The following is a 20,409-nucleotide window of genomic DNA, read 5'->3' on the forward strand; positions in this document are numbered from 1 at the left end:
TGAGGGCTACTTAAACCTCACCATCCCATCACCAAGTTTCCCTTGGGGCATGACATATACTTTTTGATTCCCCTAGCACTTCTTTAGCAACCTTTTTCATACAAGTCGTCATCTTGTTCCACATCGTGTTAGTGTCTCCATCGGTCCACTTTTCCTTGTTTGATCACTTTATCAGTAAATGAATTCAAGAAATCTCCTTTTAATCTCCACCACCTTTACTTTAGCGCAAATAGGCTCCCCTGTAATGAGGCACCATCCAAGACCACCAATCTATATTGATTGGTAGGCTCTCCCCAGGTATAACTTTACAGTCCTTACAAAACAATCCGTTAGACTTTCTTTTTAGGAAGAAATTTATTTGGCTTATATGGTGCCCACTTTTGTAGGTAACTAAATGCTCCTCTCTTTTCAAATATAGTGTTCACAATGGATAAATGATAAGCTAGTGCAAAGTCTAAACTAAGATCCCCTTCTCATTCCACTCCAAATCCAAAGCCTCCATGTATGCCTTTGCCTCTACAATCTCTCCCAGCATGTCCAGTCAGATTACCCCCTATAATAATCTTTTCTCCTTGACTAAAGCCTTGCATTAATCCATCCATTTGTTCCCAAAATTGATCTTACTACTTTCATCCAATCCTACTTGGGGTGCGTAACCGCTAATTATATTGATAACCTCTTTCTTCACCACAAGTTTGATTGATATGATCCTATCTCCAAGTCATTTAACATCAATAACATCATTCTTTAGATCTTTGTCCACTACCATGCCAACTCTACCTCTTTTACTTTGGTCTCGCGTGTACCAAAAGTTTAAAGTCGTCCAACACCTTAGATTTTTTACCCTTCCATCTAGTGTCTTGAATATATGCAATATTAATCATTCTTCTCGTCAAAACACCTATCAACACTAGACTCTTACCTGTTAAGGAACCAATGTTCCAAGATAAATATGTATGAAATTGAAAAAAACTCATCTTTCGATATATAGGAGAATGCTTTCTGTTAAATCACTGTAAGTGAGGCTCTTTTATCTAATTTGGTAGGGAGACATTAATGCCTCTCCTATTTCTATTGGAGGTGATGCTGATGGTGATGGTGATGATGTTGATGTAACTTTTAATCTCATTAACCCCAATCATCAAACTGAATGATTTTCAGTGTTCTGATATTTCAACAGTATAATGTTTAGAGGCAACCCATATAGCTTGTTGGAAATGGAAAACTAATTGGACTATGTCAATAGGAAAGTCCATTATATGAATATTTCTTTGATCTATAGGTTTAATGGCATTTAATGTCACCTTAATAGTGGCTTATATTGAAGGGTATTTGAGATATCACGTCTGGAGTTTGGCTAGAGGGGCAGAAAAATTATGTTGCAGTCATTGTGTTTGAAATTAATCGTGGTCACTTGGATTTATTTATATTCACAACTTCTCGTGGATTTCTTTTACCCTCTGTTTTATGCAAATTCCTTCTTAAAAAAATTCTTGCTTAAACCATAGTGTAAATCATGGGCTTTATGGTAGACTAAGATTGTGCTTTTCTGTCAAATATGTTACCGCTACAGACTACAGGGGCATTATATATAATTGAAGTCATTTATAACTTGATATGTTTTTTTCATCAGCCAATGGATGCTTGAAAGTAGCCTGTATTTTTCTATGCGCAGTCATGGCTATATAACTTTTCCCTCTTTTTCCATTCCTGATGACAGCATTTTATTTTCTCTTGAATATCCAGGTTCTGGGAAGACCACAACTTGTACAAAGTATGCATATTATCATCAAAAAAAGGGCTGGAAACCTGCTCTAGTTTGTGCAGATACATTCAGGGCTGGTGCTTTTGACCAGTTGAAGCAAAATGCAACTAAAGCTAAGATCCCATTTTTTGGAAGGTACTATCTTCTTGTTACTTCAGTGCTGTTATTGCACTTTCTATGTAAGATTCTTGTAGTAAAGATTTAAGGACATTGATATGTTTATGTCTTATATTCACTGATAGATATTATATTGCATCTGTGCCAAAAGTATTTTATATTGGTAATGCCGCCATTGTAACTGGTCCCCACAGCCAAGACTCCCAAACACCCCCCCCCAAAAAAAAATAAAAAAGAAAAATCCCTTTCCTCCTTTTTTAATTGCATAGAGGAACAAACATTCCTTCAATTTCGTTTGAATTGGTGCCCCAAGACCATTTTAGTTTTGTTAGTTACATCAAGGGAAATGCACATTGCCAACCCCTAGAGAATGCCACAATTAACGAAACACCCTATGCATAACTGAAAATTACGCTCGGACCCTTTACCGTCAGTCTCTGTGAGGGAATATACCTTAAATGCTAACATCAACTGGTCTATTTTTTTTTTCTTTTAAATACTAAAATTGCCTTATAAAAAGTAAAGTACCTAATATACCCTCTCTTAACCCCCTAACCCCAAATCGATACTGAGCTTAATCGCCTTCATCCCCAAATCAATTTCTCTCCGTGCAGTGCAACAAGGCGACTGTCGCCTAGGCCCAAGGCAAACCGCCTGGACGCCAAGTCGTCGCCTTGACGCCTTGACAACTATGATGATGACCCTCCCTAGACCTCGCAATGAAGGGAGCCTCTCATGCACTGGCTACACCCCTTTTTATATTCTTATAGGGAGAGGGTTTCCCATGCTGCTAGCGTGAGAAGGAATATGCACGCTACCACTAATTAGTGGTCTGAAAGGTATAACCCCACATTTTCAAAATAGATGAAACTAATAAGAAAAAAGTGTGGGGCCTTCACTTTTGTGAGAGGAAATGGGTTAGGTTTACTATAAATCCAGTCTTGTTTAGGTCAGTTTCCTTTTTTATTTTTGGTTTTTTTTTAGAGGGAGCTTCTAATTCTGTTTGTTGCCTTATCTGTTCAGTTTCTAGTTCCAAATCTGAGTTGCTAATTATGGTTGGTAACTTGCCGAAAGTGGGATTCATCCGTAACTTTTAATCCGGCCATCAATTTTCAATCATCTTTTGCAGAACTGTTCCCCTTACCTGATTGAACTATTAATCTGAGTTTCAGATTCATCTGATGAGTTTTCTTTGAGTTATTGAATTTCTCTCGTGCTGATTTGGTTCCTACGGTCCTATCTCCCTGTGATTATGGTTTCTTTGAGGTTTTCTAATCCCTAATCTATAGGGGCCTTAGAACCACATCATTCACTTAATGCAAGACACTTGAAAGGTAGCTTACTCAGGTCTTTGTAACATGTCAAATGGAACCTGGTGCTTGTAGGAAATTTAACTACATGATTACCCGAAGTCCTGGACTTGTCATTCTACTGTACATTGAGAAATGATTGGCTGGTTAAGTATTGTATGTGCAAATTTTTTTTTTCCAATTTTATTGACGGAGATGATAGTCAAGAGATGTGCGATTTTATTATCTTTCACCTAAGTTCATAATTTTTGTTTCCATGGTTTTGCTTCTATTTATGTATGTGACACTACTCCATATGTGTGTGTGTGTGTGTGTGGTTTTCATCCACAGCTATATGGAATCAGATCCTGTAAAAATTGCAGCGGAAGGGGTAGAAAGGTTTAAGAAGGAAAATTGTGACCTTATCATTGTAGACACAAGTGGGCGCCACAAACAGGAAGCTGCTCTCTTTGAAGAAATGCGTCAAGTGTCTGAAGCAACGGTACCACTTCTTTCTTATTTCATCTTAGGCCTTATTAGGCATTTATTATTGGTTTGTGAATGTTGATGCTATTTAATTCAATGGCACAGAAACCCGATCTCGTTATATTTGTTATGGATAGCAGTATTGGTCAGGCTGCGTTTGATCAAGCTCAAGCATTTAAACAAAGTGTTTCAGTTGGGGCTGTTATTGTTACCAAAATGGATGGTCATGCAAAAGGAGGAGGTGCTCTTAGTGCGTAAGTGTTTTTATATTTGGAGCTGCTTCATCTGGACACATTCAATAAATCTAGCTGCATTTTACAATTTTACTGTCGTAGTTGCTAAAGTGCCATAGATGCTGAAGTTTCTTTGTAATTGTGTAATTAGTTAGCATGGTCTGGTAATTCATGTCTGGTTATACTGTTTTTATTTTGTTTATGTGTACTCTGACAACACCGCTTAAGATCATATGCTTAAATTAGGTGGTAACCTATTCAATTTTGCATGTTGTTATGCTCTATATCCGAAGCATTGGGTCTGGGAGATGACCCATATGTGTCATCATTAATTGAGGATGAAGTAAGTCCCCCCCCTCTGGAGCAGCAAAAATAACTGCAACTTGACCATAGTGAATTACTATAACTATACAATAAGTACCCTATATCCATCAGGTTAGATATGCATAGCTACATTTCCCCATCTCCCTGTTAAACTCTAGACTCCTAGTAGATGTGCTGCATTTAGAAAGCTAATTGTAGTTATATTTATATCTAGAGTGGCATCTCCATATGATACCTCACTCCATCCCAAAGGTTCTCATGTTGTGCCACTGTCACCCTAGAGACATGAACAGATTACCGCTGATAAGACTACGAAGTGCCTCTCTCTTGTGATTAAAAGCATTCCTCACTGGTGATTGGAGTGAATTAGAAGGTGATGTACCGACAATAAGATAATCCGTCTCATTTAGGCACAAAATGTATGCATGTAGGAAATTCTTTCCCCTTGTAAGCAGGTGGTCTACCGTTTAGTTATATCTAACACTGTAGATTATGTGAAGAAAGAGATTTTACTAGGCAGATGAATGTTATATGTTGTTTTCTGATCCTCTAGTTGCCTCTGACTAGCCACTGTCCCTTCAACTCTCACTTGGGTCTTACTCTTCCTCTCAAGAGAGGCCAAACACTTTGTCAGCCTCTAGATTTCAATTGTGAAAATGCTTCAAGTTGGCTGCCAAGACACAAACACTAGAAAGGTTGACAAGCATTCAGCCAATATTGCTCCTCTGTTGCTAGCCACCCTGAGTACTCATGTTGTCTAGATAGCTGGGTAAGTGGCTGTATTGGTTGCTGTTTTTAGTGATGGAGAGTAGAAAATTTTTCTTTAATTTCTGTTAAGAAATATGATAGAATATTCTTAATTCACATGGTTCTCTTGGGATTTTCCTGCTCATGTAAGGTCGTTTATAGCGTATTAAGGTTTCTCAAAATTTTTTTTTGGACAGAATCTTTGTATTTCTTTAGCACTTTATTTGGAACCCAAATTGTAAATTTAATATTGAATATCACAAGATGTCCTTCATTGAAAAGGCATGCAACTGCTACCTGAGATCATAGAGCGAAATCTCAGTGGAACCATTGAGATTTAGCAAAATGTTTTGGTTTCAATGGAGGTCGAAATGAACACCCTAAGACTCAGTAGGAATGCAGGGTTTCGACTGAAATTTCAGCATTTCGGCCATAATTTCGGTTTTTCAGTTCAAATTTCAGCACCAATACCATTAACTGTTTAAATAAATATATTCGATTGAAATGGGTCGAAATTGCAAATTTCTTAAGTTTTGAATGAGTGGGAAATAGCCCAAAACACCCAGAATGCCAAAATTTTGGCCAAATGACTTCCATTCTTTGGTGGAACAAGGTGTTGGGGACTACTTCAATGCATTTACAATTACGACGACGATTTGAATGATTTGTGCAAGATTCTAAATATTAATTTTTTTGTAAAAAATAGGATACATTTTTAGTGGTTGGCCTTTATGTTAAAGACATTGTTGGCTGATTTACGACTTCATGGAGTTGGATGTAATTTTCTGTTTTATTAGTATTTTTTTGGTTAAAAATGATTTTCTCAAACAAATTTTTGAAGAAAAAAAGGATTACTATACATTGGTTGGGGCTTGATTGTATATATGTTAGACGCAGTTGGGCAGTTGGCCGATCTACAGCTTCACGGGGTGATGACCAAAAAAAGGTCACAATGTAACAATTGTGGGAAGAAGATAATGGGAGGTCGAGTCACTAGCTTGAAATGGCATTTGGTTTGTGGATACAAAGATAAGGCCAAATGCCCTAGGGTCCTTAGTGAGGTGCAAAAGGTCTTGACTACCTTCATGAAAGGAGGAATAGAGAGAGGGATTGATAAGCAGAATGAAAGGGAAGAGTTTGTGAAACAGTGCTGGAGAGACAACAAACAAGAAGGGATGACTCTGATTTGGATAGTGATGAGGATTACATGCCCGTTGATGGGGAGATGGAGGCAGAAGCAAGACAGATACTGCTTGCTAGGGCAGCGAGCCGAGTTACACATATGTATGAGCTGAGTGGGTTAAGAGAGATAAGGAGAGGAGTTGGTTCCTCTAGAGCAGTTGCACCAGAAATTGGAGGCAGTGGTTCTTCTGCACTGAGCAGAGATGGGGGGAGAAGAAACAAAAGCAGATAGAGTTTCCCTCTTGGAGATCACATAGTATGAGGAGTCCCGTAGCCCTAGTAGTTGAGGGTGTCATTGAAATCCTTGAGCAGGATCCTGTAGTTTTCAGGACTAATAGTAGATAGAGAAAGTTGAAGCATGTGTGGTTCGACTAGAAGGGTAAAGTGGGTGATGCCGTGTCAAAGTTATTCTTTTACCACAATATCCCAGCACATGCCACTGAGGGACCCTAGTACTATCAGAATATGAATGTTTGTTTGCCATTGCTGAGGTAGGAGCTTGAGGAGTATACAGAGGCCCTTAAGGGGACATGGGAAAACTACGGTGTGATTGTTATGTGTGATGGTAGGACGGTGTTCCTTAAGTCAGTGGATGCATCCATGGAGACGAAGGATGCTAACTGTACATACAAGTTGCTGAAGGAAGTAGTACTAAAGATGGGGATAGAGAATCTTGTCTAGGTGGTGACGGACAACAACTTCAAAAAGGCTAGAGAGAGAGAGAGAGACTGATGATGAACAAGAAGTGTTGTTTGTTTTGGACCCCATGTGCGGCCCATTGCATTAACCGCATGCTGAAGGACATGGGGAAGAATTCCTTAATACAATTTGTGGTCGAGAGGGCAAGCAATTGACCACATTTTTGAACAACCATGGACATGCACTACAAGTGTTGGGGAGCTACTGTGGTGCGGATTTGGTGAGGCCCAACATTATTCGATTTCCCACAAACTACATTGCCTTGAAGAGCTTTGAGGCGAAGAAGGTTGGATTCAGGTCTATGTTTGCTTCAAAGGAGTGGTTTAGTTGGAGGGGGTTGAATTCTTCAGGAGGTAGAGCATACCATTTGACTATATATAGTGAGCAATTCTAGCACGACATGAAGGTGACTATATTATTAGAGCCAACGGTAAAGGTGTTGAGGATGGTCAACTTTGCGAAGAAGCCTACTTTTCCACACTTGTATGTTGCAATACAGATGATGAAGGGCCATGTGACGACAATGATACCATGTGGAGACAGGAGCTTCCTTCAGATTGTACAAGGGGTTGGTGTGAAGTTAAGATCAAAAGCTAACTAAGGTCTCTTTCTTTCTCCAATTCTGTATCGAGTTGTGAAGAAAAGGAGAAATCAAATCACGTGATCATAATTGCATAGATAATGAGAATCACAGTTGCTTGACTTTGTTAAGTTAGCGGCATGTATCGAGAAACCTCTAGTCGAGTGGCTCCTTTCCCCCATGCACAGAAAGAGTTGGCCTAGCGGGCATGGCCGCCACAATCCAAAGCTTTATACTTAATGAGAGCAGTAACTTTTTCACTCACTGCATAAGGCTAGTGATTTTCATCTATCCAGGTCCTTGAGTCAAATTACTTCTGTATACGTCTTCATAAGCATTAGAAATGCTTATATCATTTCTAGTTTATTATCGCAATCCCAAGTACCAATACAAGCACAAGCTTGGGATGTGAATTGCAAACTGATAGATGCAATGCAAGAGGTGGTGGCCAAGCTAGAGACAAATCTATCTACATAGTTCAAGTGCAATAGTGAGTTGACTTGTAGTTTGTTGACTATTTCTAATCAATGTAATCAGTCAATTTGTATTGATGCTAACTTTGAAATGGACATTAGGGATTCATATAGGGCTTTCGGTTGTGCAGCCGCAAAGTTTGGGTTGGACACTACTCTTGGTAGGCCCATTAACTTAGTTTCTTAGTTCAATTCATTTAAGTATGTACAAAGTACAATAACTTACGAAAATATAATGCAAGTGAATGCAAGGATCTAAATCTCAGTTGAAACTACAAGTTTCAACTGAGGCAACTTGGTTTTGACATTGACCGAGACAAAACCAATGGCCGCAATAGGTTTGTACTAGGTTTCAACCCTATTTTGACAACTTTTGCAAGTGTTGACACTTGATTTCAACCAAGAATTAGTTTCGCAAGTTTTGACATTGCCAAAAGTGTAATTTTTTGGCCAAAAGAAATTGATTTCTTCTTGCTTTTTGGCATTGAAAAAAAAAAGTAGTAGGGGCTTCATATCTACTTTTTATAGTTTCATTCTAAAGGAAACCAAACCAACCTTTAGTCATTAGAAGCCCTACTTCTACTCATTCAACACTTCTACAACTTGGATTTGTGTAATTAGAGCTTAAAGGTAATGGTTTTTTTCCCGAATTGTAAGTTTTGGAATAATTAGTACGAAGAGATGGTGTTGGGCACAAAATATGTTATGGGATACATATTTGCTGCATTCAGAGCGTCGAAAACATCTTCAGTGCTATGCAACCATTGTTTTAATTGCATATTTACATTTCCAGTGGCTAAATTATATGTAGTCATTGATTGTAATAGGGCTAGTGTATGCATTCAACATAAATTTAGGTCCAAACCACAAGTACCATTTGGTGAAATTAATTCATGGAATAGATGTAGAGTGGTAAAAATGAACCCAAACAAAAAAAAAAAAAAGGAAGGAAAAAAAGAAAAAAAAAAAAGAAAAAGAAAAAAAAAAGAAAGAACAAAAAAAAATTACAATCCATTTTCTGGGCCTTGAAACCTAGTTTTTGAATTTATCCCAGAAAAATTCCAAGTCGAAAGCAATGGTGCTTTACGATCAGCTGGTTCAGCCATTGCTTGGTTGCAAGGAGCAAGGGGTGCGTTAGCACCACCGCTCCAATGCCTACATTAGATGCAAGGTCTTCCCTTCTGAATCAAATAGATTCATATCTGAAGGAGCCTGGGAGTGTCGGTCAAAACCAAGGATCGAAACCGAAACCTCGATCCTTGGGTGAATGTTGGGTGCTATATTGGAGTGATGCGCCTTACTTGAGGAAGATTGCTATTAAGGTGCTCTCCCATACATCTTCAACCTTTGAATGTGAGTGCAATTGGAGTACATTTCAACTTATCCACTCAAAGAGGCGGAACCAATCAGGTTGCAAATGGTGGAGCACTTGGTTTATGCGCATATTACAACATGAGATTGAAGATGGAAGCACATATGCATGGGTATGGAGAATGAGAAAAATCCAGTCGAGCTCAACAAGATCTTACAGGATGACTCAGATTAGGAGGATCCCCTCTATGAGTGGGTGTAGGATTGATGTGACCCCATATTGGATCGGCCTGGTGGTAGGCCCAACCCCGAGATTGCTATTCAGATCGGTGCTGATGTTAACGGAATACTGTCTTCTTGATAGGGCTGAGTTCATTCATGGACACTCCAAGTCCCAACCTGGCAGGGGTGATGAGGACATTGACTGGTTGCATTCCAGTGAGGCAGTGACCACACTTGCGCATCATCTTTGCTTGCTGGTGGAGATGATGGGAATTGTGACAATGATTTTGTTGATGATGGTGATTGATTTTCATTCCTTCAAGAGGAGTATGACCAAGCGGAGGTGGATCTTGAACCGGAGCCCATCTGATTCTCACATAGGCTTAGTTTGATCATGCTACACAACATGTTGACCATAGTGCACGTGCCCCCAGATGTTTAGGCTGTTCTCAAGGTTTGCGTTATTGGTTCAAATTAGATGTGAGGAGCATAGCATAGAGATAGATGTTACGAGATTGTTTGGCGCACTTGAAGGCCTCTGAGCCTGGAGAAAAGTAGTGGTATGGACAGACAGGACAGTAGTGTGCACCCTCATTTTCCACAGAGGTCTCCACTGCCACATATGTTAGGTATGGGGGTTATGATCAGTATAATTCTTTATTCCCGTGTATTAGGGTCAGTCATAGGGTGGATTCTTTTGTGGATAACATCTCATACCAGCCCCCAAGTGACCATATCAGTCTGGGGGGTCTACATTTGCATAATCTTCCTAGACCACTTATCTATATTCTAGGTTGGGTTACCTAGAGTATGTTGATGATATTGGGCCGATACATTGGACTTTAAGCATTTCTGTAGGCATACCATGACATGGCCGTCTTTTGTAATAGAGTCGGACGTTGTTAAGGCGGCAAAGTTACCCAAGTTGTCAGGGGTGGGGACCAAGGTGACATCAACAAGGCACCTTGACAACTATGGAGTCAGAGGGATGGTTTCGTTGGCGGAAACAATCTTCTAGCAGTTTTGAGGCTCCCTGGAACTCTCTGTGTTACTGAAATAGATTCAAAGATTGGAGGAACAATTGTACACTTGTACCTGACTATTTGTAACTATACTATCTTATGTAGTTCAGGGTACAATATCAATCTTTAAACATTATATTTCTTGAGTTGGTTTTCATCAAATAATGCATCTCTTCCCCATCAAGATCGAACAATCTGATGGCTTTCCGGGAAGAATTTCTGTAATGGTAAAGGGGCCACTCCAATTAGGCTTGAACTTGCCCGAATGGTTTTTTTTTTTCTTTATTCCAAATGCATATTTGATTTATTTTAATTGAATTCTGTGCGTTCTAGTACTAAATTATTTGTGTAAAAAGTTATATTAGAGAGTAGAGAACATGTTACAGCTTACACTAGTGTCTAGGATCCAAAACCAATCTATCATTTTGACTTTTTAAGTGTGTTCTCTTTCTACAATATAAATGTTCTAAGATTTTAGATATGCCTATTTGACCACCGAAATGGTCAAACAAATTCAGCAGCCAAAATGTGCAGGGAAACCCAAAATAATTTGGTTTTGACCAGGTTTTTAATTATTTTGGTTTCGACCAGGGTTTTGAATCTTGCCTGAGATTAGGAAAGATTGATCTAGACTTTCTACTTGTCACATGCCTAGACATGGATGACTTGGTCATTTGCGCAGGTTTCAGTGACCTGAAAACAAAAGACCCTCACCTAGTCTTGGATCCATGTCAAGACAAGGGTTTACGTAAATTGAGCACCCCCCCCCCCCCCCCAAAAAAAAAAAAAAAAAAAAAAAAAGAAATATATATATATATATATTGTGTGCTCGTAGTAAATTTCTTTCCAGTAAACTCGAGGCATATTAGATCTCTGTTGGCAAAAAGTTTGCTAAATATTTATTATTTCTGAAATCTTACACAAGATATTGGATTGGAGCTTCTCTGTACATCTGTGTTGAACCACCTTCTTTATTAGCAGCTGTGAATTGAAATAGGTTGTTTGCATCTTGAGTATTTTGGCTGAGGATAAGAAAAACAAGGGGGAAAAAAAAGATAGAAAAGGATTAAAAAAAATGATTGCTAGTACCTTCTTTGTGTTGCCTGGACAAAAATATCATCATTAAAGTACCAACAATTTTTTGATCCCCCAAATGAGCAAAGTGCAGTACTTTTGATGGGACTTGGCAAGTTGGGAGGGGTTCCAGCCAATCCTGATGCAATCAATTGGTTGATCTGTGTGTCATGCGAGGACCATATCCATTTGAAACTTTATTATCATTTCAACATTTTATAGGTTTACTCTGTCTTATCATATATAAGCGAGAGCCTGTTTATTTTTTTGGGTCTGTATATATGTTTCGATCATTGCCAATATATCTATTTTTTTCAATATTCATATTATATGTGCAGGGTTGCAGCCACAAAGAGTCCCGTCATATTTATCGGAACTGGAGAACACATGGATGAGTTTGAAATTTTTGATGTTAAGCCATTTGTCAGCCGCCTTTTAGGTTACTTCTAACTGCTCCTTTGTCTTACTGTTGTGGCATATTCTGTTTGGTATACAAGTACACTCTGAAAGTTTGACTTCTCATAGGGTAACAAAGTAAATTCTTACTTAAATAAGCATTATTCAACTTTTGTCTCTACTAGGCATGGGTGATTGGTCGGGTTTCATGGACAAGATTCATGAGGTTGTGCCTATGGATCAACAGCCTGAGCTCCTGCAGAAGCTTTCTGAAGGGAATTTTACTTTGCGTATCATGTATGAGCAATTCCAGAACATACTCAAAATGGGTCCTATTGGGCAGGTCTGTTTTTTTTACTCTATTTGCCAAAGATTGTTTAACAGTGTGGTTTCATTTGTGTCACAAGTTTTTATTAAAGAAAAGAGTCTTACGTGAAATTTTTGGGTTTAATTACACTGCCATCCCCTGTAGTTTGTCATATTGTTATAACCATCCCCTGCAGTTCTGACTATTACTCTGGACCCCCTGCAGTTGACAGTGTTGAGTCAGAAGATAGAAAAAGACAACTATACCCTTTATACTAAAACACACTAAAATTTTTATTTAATTAGGTTATTGAAACTCATTACACTAAACTGTAATCTTCTCCCTAATCTCCTCTGTCTCTCTCTCTCTCTCTCTCTCTCTTCGCTCTCGCTTTAGGGTTAGGGATTGATCATTTGATCTGCGGTAGGAGAAGAACCTTCCATAGCTCACGACGATGGTGACCACCACTGTCCTCCTTTCCCCTCTTTTTGTGGATGTTCCCCTTATAACTTCAAAGTTGAAAAGAAGCAGGAGCAGCAGCAGCAGCTTCAGTGTGATCCACACAGAGACCGAAGCCCGGTTATCCTGTCAAGCAAACCATCGATTTCACAAATCTTGGGTTACAGAGAGAAGTGGTCTTCCATGGGATGAACAGGGATAAGAGAATAATATAAATGTTAAAAAAGATTTCAAATGATTAGAGAAGATCTCTATCTACAGAACTTTATTTCAATTTGATTGAGAAAACAAGTGATCTGCAAGAAACCCCACTCCTGGCAAGCAAAGGAATTAACCAACCTCGCCTATTCTCAGCAACCAAAAAGGGTTGATCTGCAGAAGGCAGCAAACAGAGGCATGGCAAGCCGCAACCCTCTCACCCTGTCGATCCCCCCCACCCTTCCTTTGAACCCACCCCCACACTGCCATTCTCATCAGCTTCTCTTGCTAAGTAGGATATTACTTGTTTCGGATTCATGCCCACATCAATCACTGTATCAATTAGCTGCGGCCTTGAGTTTATGATCTGGTATGTGTCAATTTTTACTAATTGAGCTGAGTGTTACCAGGCCCTGTTTCCGTTTCAATTGCAGCGGCGCCGACGAGAACTGCAACCAGGGCTCGGTGGAGATGGTAAACAATAAGCATGACATTGGGTTTTGAGGTGCAAGGGCATAATAGGAACTTCACAGACCTGCAAGGGTATTTTTGTCTTTAATTAGTTATGTAAACAAACCACGTCACATGATAACAGATTCTCTCAAAACGGAGTTGGAACACCGTCAACTGCAAGGGATACAGAGTAATTGTCAGAACTGCAGGGGATGGTTATAAGAATATGACAAACTACAGGGGATGGCAGTGTAATTAACCCAAATATTTATTATTATCTTTCTAAAAAAATATTTTGTTCTGACTTGGATGTGCTGCTCTGTTAAAATGTGACAAAGTGAGCCATTCTATATGAATTAGGTTTTCTTGTCCAACAATATCTTTGTGGTTAAGTTTTACTCGATGAGTAGGGGAAGTGTTTCTCAATTAGAAAATGCGAAATACTTTGCTTATCATGTCACCTTTTAATTGCTATTAATTCTCAGGACTAATTCCCAATCCAATCCAATACTGTTTAGGGATTGACTTCTGGTAATTTTAGGTCTCTGTGGTGATGCAGTAGCTCATCCGTGTGTTGGCCCAAAGCCGTTTGGGAATCCTGACGGATATGAATTGGGTCCAATTTTGGTCTTTCGTTGAGTAGGATTTTTATTTATTTCTATTTTGGGATTGACGTGTAATCTTTTATTTTATTTGGGATTAATATCATAGGACAGTCATGTGACCAGACCAGCTATGATGTACAGGGCAGAATGTTGGCCAGTTAAGAAACGTCATATAGATAAGTCAAGGTTCGAAATTTCGTTTCGTTTCGGTGTTTCGGTGGTTTCAGAAACACCGAAATGTCGAAATTTCGGCTAGATTTCGGCCGAGATGGTGTATTTTTTTTTTCAGTTGACTATTTCGGTGGTCAAACGACCATATTTTGACTTGAAACTTGGTGAGTAGCTTATTTTACAGTTAATAAACATGCTTAGAACATAAAAATGCAAAAATATTAGAACATGCCATTGTTTTAGATTTGCACCTTTGTTTGGCAGCAACTATCGAATTGTTCTGGAGATTTTACTTGCTTCATTGTTAGAACAAGATATAATATGAGTAAAACAAATAAATAATGCATCTAAGCCATGATCAAAACATACATCAACATTAATTAACTAATATTTAGAGTACTAGAGTAATATACTATGCAACTCCCTAATTCACAAGTCCCAACTAAAGTCATCCATTGAGCATATTAGTTACACAATAGTGCAATAGTAATGATAATGACTATCTACTATCTACTGGAAAGAACTATGACAGCCTGGTTGGATTCCACGCTCAATACGATGGAGTCGACGTGCATTTTTCCCTGATTGTACCACAAATGCATGCTACGTCATAGTCTGAGAGAAGAATTGAACGTAGTCCTCCACAACTGCCAAAATGACTGAGTCATCTACATACTGAAGGTAACCTATCTGAGGGTACGTATCACCACCATAGTATGTAGAAGAAGAACCCGCCATTGAGCTACTGTCAACTGATGGTTCCGGCAAGGAGTACGGGTTGGCTGGGTATGAGGATAAACTGTATACAAAGCCACTACCATGTGACTGGGTCTGGGAGCCATAGTTAGTACTACTACTAGGAATGGATGAACCAGATGTATGCCTCATCCCAGTGAATTGACCATAAGGTCCATGATACTCCGTCCAGGTGCTCTCTCCAGTAAATGATGGGGTATGCCATTGCCCACTTTCTCTACTCTCACTGTGAGGATGACTATCCCCAAACTCATTCCGCCAATAGAAGTAGATAGACTATCAATGTCCATACAATCTTGCTGCCCTTCTCCACCGAATCGGCGATGAGGCCCTCTACTGTAACCTAAACTCCTCCCTCTAGCTGATGGATGTGCACCATGATTAGAATCTTGTGTGGCATACTGAAACTGACTCTCCCCAGTGAATTGCACCGGCTCTAGCTTTGGCTTTGGCTTGGCCTGCTCATACTGCTAGAATCCAATGGAAGTCAAAATATGTGATGATGTGGCTAATTAGAGGCTTGTTGGAGTGTTTTTCCTTCAAAATATGCAAATGGAACCGAAACCACCGAGATAGGTGAGACAGAGTCGAAATTATGTATTTATAAGCCTTGGAATGTATCGTTTCGGCGAGATACCAAAACGATACCTAAATTTGGTACACATGATTTTGTGCCTTATTTTGTTTCGACCAAAAAAAAAAAGCCGAAATATTGAAATTTTGCCGAAATTTTGGCGAGATTTCAAACTATGAGATAGGTTGTGTAGCAGAGAATAGAGATGAGGATGTTGAGATGGACGTGTGGTAAACTTAGGAAGGATAAAGTAAGGAATGATCATATTAGAGCTGATTTAGGAGTTTCTACGATCCATGATACACTTCGAGAAAGTCTTTTATAGTGGTATGGCCATGTTCAACAAAGGCTTGGGGATGCACTCATGCACCTGTAAGGAGGAGTGATCTGATTCAGATTGAAGGAACTAAGAGAGGTAGGGACAGGCCAAAAATGGCCTTACCCTAAATATGACCTTGAATAAAGCCGATTGGAGGGAAATGATCCATGTAGTGGACCCCATTTAGCTGTGTTTCTACTTTTTTGCTGTTATTGTGTTACTTTCCTCACTTTTACTTTTCATATTTTGTCCTTGCTCGGATCCATGTAGCCAACCCCCTTAAGTTGGGATAAGGCTGAGTTTTTGTTGTTGTTTGTAAGTAGGAAATAGCTATGTAAGAATTAGTTTCCTAACTGATTTGAGTTTCCAAAATAGAATAAATTTCTTTTCCAGTTAGGTTTCTTCTTTTATTTATGTGCACATGCCTTGCTATTTGAATATAAATTGGTAGAATGAGCTGAGTTATCAATTCTCCTGTTCTGAAAAGAAACTCCACTCTATCGTGTTAAGTCATGAGCCCAATATGCCCTTGTAGTGATCTCAACATTGAGGTAACGTGTATGTCAGGGAGGACAGTCGGTCTGCAACTCCATGAGTGGGGAGAATAAACTAGCTCATAGCTGGAGGAGGAATTTGTCGCTGTCAATGCATATGTCAACATGTGAGGACATTAAAAATGTGCACCCTCCTTGCTCACCTTGATGGTATTTAATGTACCATTATGGAGGATGCCAACCTTATGCTGCCATGGTTGCCTTAAGAGAACATCACATGCACTAAGGGGCTGCAAAGGCAAGGCCCTTGGTGGTGAAGCAGCCCAAACTATAGATTAACTTGTACGATTGCATCAGCCTATTCTCTAGCTTTAGGCCCAAAACCTTGCACATAAACTGTCTTGAAAAGTTACTTCTGCGGAAGGTTAAGTACTCGAACTAGATTTGTAGAGATGAAGGTTTGCTTCTGCTTTTCTATCGAAAAACTATATGGATGGCTTTTGAATCCTCATTATGCAGTAAAGTCCCTTTTGTCGGAAAAGGGAACTTTCTCTACTACTCCATTAGAGAATGTAGTGAGACTAGCTGAGTTAGCCTCAATCTGTCATCATGACAATATTTAGTGTCATCATTTGAATTAGGAGGATGAGTCATAAAAGCACATTCATTCTCTCCTCTGCCAATTGCTTCTCATCTACATACATAGAGCAAGTCTTGTGGGGACACCTGCTACCAAAATGACCTTTATTGCCACTTTTGTTCCACATAATGTTTCGACCACTCGTTGGCTTCGGAGACGTCTGGCTTCTTTTGTTTGACTGTGCAACGCTCAAATTTCTTTTATTCATTCTTGGATGTAGGGTTGTAGGCTAAAGAAGTCTTGATCATTTCCTTCAAAAACTGTACTTCTCTTTGGCTGTCTTGGCATATGCAATTGCCACATCAACTTATTTATAATCCCCATTAGCAAGTTCTGACTAGATCTCTATGTTCAATCCACTAATTGTAGAAACGCAACCCTAAAATGATGCAGAAGATAATGGAAAAACAAGAACAAGCAATGCACACAGATTTATGAGGTTCGACAAAATTGCCTATGTCCCCGGTGAGATGAGATCCTGTTTCACTATCAATGGAGAATAGGGTTACAGTGCTTGTCCCTCACACCTCTCAGTATGGCTTGCATTACAGAGAAAGAAACCCTCGCTAGAAATATATAGCGAAAAAATCCTAATCAGGAAAGTACACAATTGCCCTCAAATAAAAAATTCGAGGCACTACACCAGTACTCCCTGGGTTAAACTGTGACGGAATACAAGACATCATACATCAACAATTTCCATGTTGGCTTGAATTTTTTCGAATCTCCTGTAAAGATATCCTGTAGACGTCTCATCCCTGACCCGCACCTATTTGGTGCGCCTCTCATCTTCAACAATGAGTAACATTAATCAAGTCCAAACATGACTCAAACTTCTCTGTAGTAACTGGCTTGGCAAACATATCTGCAGGATTAAGATCTGTATGAATTTTTCTCAAGTGAATACTGCCTTCTGACACAAGCTCCCTGATTTTGTGAAATCTCACATCAATATGCTTTGTCCTTGCATAAAACACCTGATTCTTTGCAAGATGTATGGCACTCTGACTATCACAAGGTAACACTATACCTCCTTGCTCCAACCCCAACTCACGAACCAATCCAGCTAACCAGACTCCTTCCTTGGCAGCCTCAACTACCGCCATGTACTTTGCCTCTGTAGTGGACAATGCAACTGTAGACTGAAGCATCACCCTCCATGATATAGGTCCACCAGCTAAAGTAAATACATACCCTGTAGTAGACCTCCTCTTGTCTAAATCACCAGCATAGTCAGAATCAACATAACCCACCAATTCTGTGGAACTTCCCTTACCACTGAAAGTAACACCTATATCTTTAGTCTTGCTCAAATATCTGAAGATCCACTTAATTGCATTCCAATGCGCTCCTTCCCTGGTTTACTCATGTATCTGCTAACAACACTGACTACATGAGACAAATCTGGCCTGCTACAAACCATAGCATACATGAGACTCCCAACTACGCTAGCATAGGGGACCTGAGACATATGCTCCAGCTCCTCATGTGTTGTAGGGCATTCCCTTTCAGATAAATTGAAGTGACTGGCTAACGGAGTGCTAACCGGTTTAGCCTTTTCCATATTTAAACGCTTTAGCACCTTTTCAATATACCTCTTCTGAGTTACCCAAAGTTTACCTGCATGCCTATCTCTAAGGATTTCTATGCCAAGGATCTTCTTAGCAGCATCAAGATCTTTCATCTCAAATTCAGCACTCAACAAAGACTTCAAAGAGACTATATCATGTTTGTTCTTTGCAGCAATGAGCATGTCATCAACATAAAGCATCAACAAAATAATGGAATTATCACTTGACACTTATAATAAATACAACTATCATACTCACTTCTTGTGTAGCCAATCTTCATCATGTGGGGATCAAAGCGCTTGTACCATTGCCTAGGAGATTGCTTAAGACCATAAAGCGACCTCTTTAGCAAACAAACATGATCTTCTTTTCCCTGCACCTTGAACCCTTCAGGCTGCTCCATGTAAATCTGTTCCTCCAAGTCACGATGAAGAAATGCAGTCTTCACATCAAACTGTTCAAGTTCCAAATCATACATGGCCATTAAAGCAAGTAGTACCCTGATTGAAGTGTGTTTCACCACTGGAGAGAATATTTTATTGTAGTCTATTCCCTCCTTCTGTGCATAGCCCTTGGCTACAAGTCTGGCCTTATACCTTTCACGCTCCTTCTCAGATGCTGCCTCTTTCTTACAAAAGATCCATTTACACCCAATGATTTTTCTTCCTTTGGGTTTTTCCACAATCTCCCAAGTCTTGTTCTTCTGCAGAGACTCCATTTCCTCATCATAGCTGCCATTCATTTATCATGTTGTGCATCACTCAAAACATCATGGTAGGAAGATGGATCACCTGTACCTACAGTGAGGGCATAAGCAACCATGTCTTCAAACCCGTATCTCACAGGTGCTTTGTGAGTACGCTTCCCTTTACCCTTTGCTTTAGTATAGAGAACTTCTACTGCTTCTTGTTGTCCTGGTAAGTCATTGGATGACTCATTTTCTCTTGTTATTTTTGACTCACCTAACTCCACCTGCACTGTAGAACCTCTTTATTTTCACCAACTGTTTGTGAATTGCATTTTGACTTCACCATATGAGACTCATCAAACACAACATCCCTGCTAACGACAACTTTCTGTGAACTTGGATCCCACAACTTGAATCCGTTTATGCCTTTCTTAAAACTAAGAAAGATGCACTGCTTAAACTTTGAGTCTAACTTGGAATGCTGCTCATTCTCAACATGTGCATAGGCTGGACAACCAAATATTTTTAGAATAGAATAATCTACTGGTTGTCCTGTCCATACCTCTTTGGGGATTTTACAATCAATCGCCTTTGATGGAGACTTGATGAAGAAACATGCCATATTCACTGTTTCTGCCCAAAATCTCTTGCTCAACCTTGCATTCAGCCTCATACTCCGAGCTCTTTCTAGAAGTGTTCTATTCATCCTTTCAGCTACACCATTTTGCTATGGTGTTTTTGGAACCGTGAAGTGACGTGTAATCCCTTCAGCTTTACACAATTCTAGAAACGACTTGTACGTGTACTTTCCTCTATTATCTGTTCTCAAGTACTCAATTTTCTTTCCTATTTTCTTTTCTACCTCAACCATCCATTCCTTAAATTTAGTGAACACCTCACTTTTATGTTTCATAAAGTAGATCCAGACTTTCCTTGAGTAATCATCAACAAAGGTCACGAAGTATTCTACCCCACCTTTAGATTTTGTTGTTGAAGGACCCCATACATCGCTGTATGCATAATCAAGCACCCGCTTTATTCTTATGTTTTGTAGTTTTGAAACTAACCTTACACTGTTTCCCGAACACACAATACTTGCAGAAGTTCAATTTACAAATTTTCACTCCCTTCAACAGTTTCCTTTTATGAAGCTCCATCAATCCTCTTTCTCCCATATGCCCTAACCGCATATGCCACAGATAGGTATCTTCTGTGTCAGATCCCGCATCTATAGTCACAGATGCTCCACCTACC

The 20,409-nt window shown here is 39.4% G+C and overlaps 1 protein-coding gene across 1 annotated transcript in view; it reads left to right on the forward strand.

Annotated features, from left to right (window-relative positions):
- LOC122066828 (signal recognition particle 54 kDa protein 2) overlaps positions 1-20,409 on the forward strand; it is a 42,544-nt gene that overhangs the window by 13,624 nt on the left and 8,511 nt on the right. The window contains exons 3-7 of the mRNA XM_042630662.1: positions 1,747-1,900; positions 3,523-3,673; positions 3,763-3,911; positions 11,863-11,963; positions 12,106-12,263. Coding sequence (XP_042486596.1) covers positions 1,747-1,900; positions 3,523-3,673; positions 3,763-3,911; positions 11,863-11,963; positions 12,106-12,263 — 713 coding nt within the window. The remainder of the gene's footprint in view (positions 1-1,746; positions 1,901-3,522; positions 3,674-3,762; positions 3,912-11,862; positions 11,964-12,105; positions 12,264-20,409) is intronic.

Source organism: Macadamia integrifolia, chromosome 2 (assembly GCF_013358625.1).
Source record: "Macadamia integrifolia cultivar HAES 741 chromosome 2, SCU_Mint_v3, whole genome shotgun sequence".
Classification (NCBI taxonomy): Eukaryota; Viridiplantae; Streptophyta; class Magnoliopsida; order Proteales; family Proteaceae; genus Macadamia; species Macadamia integrifolia.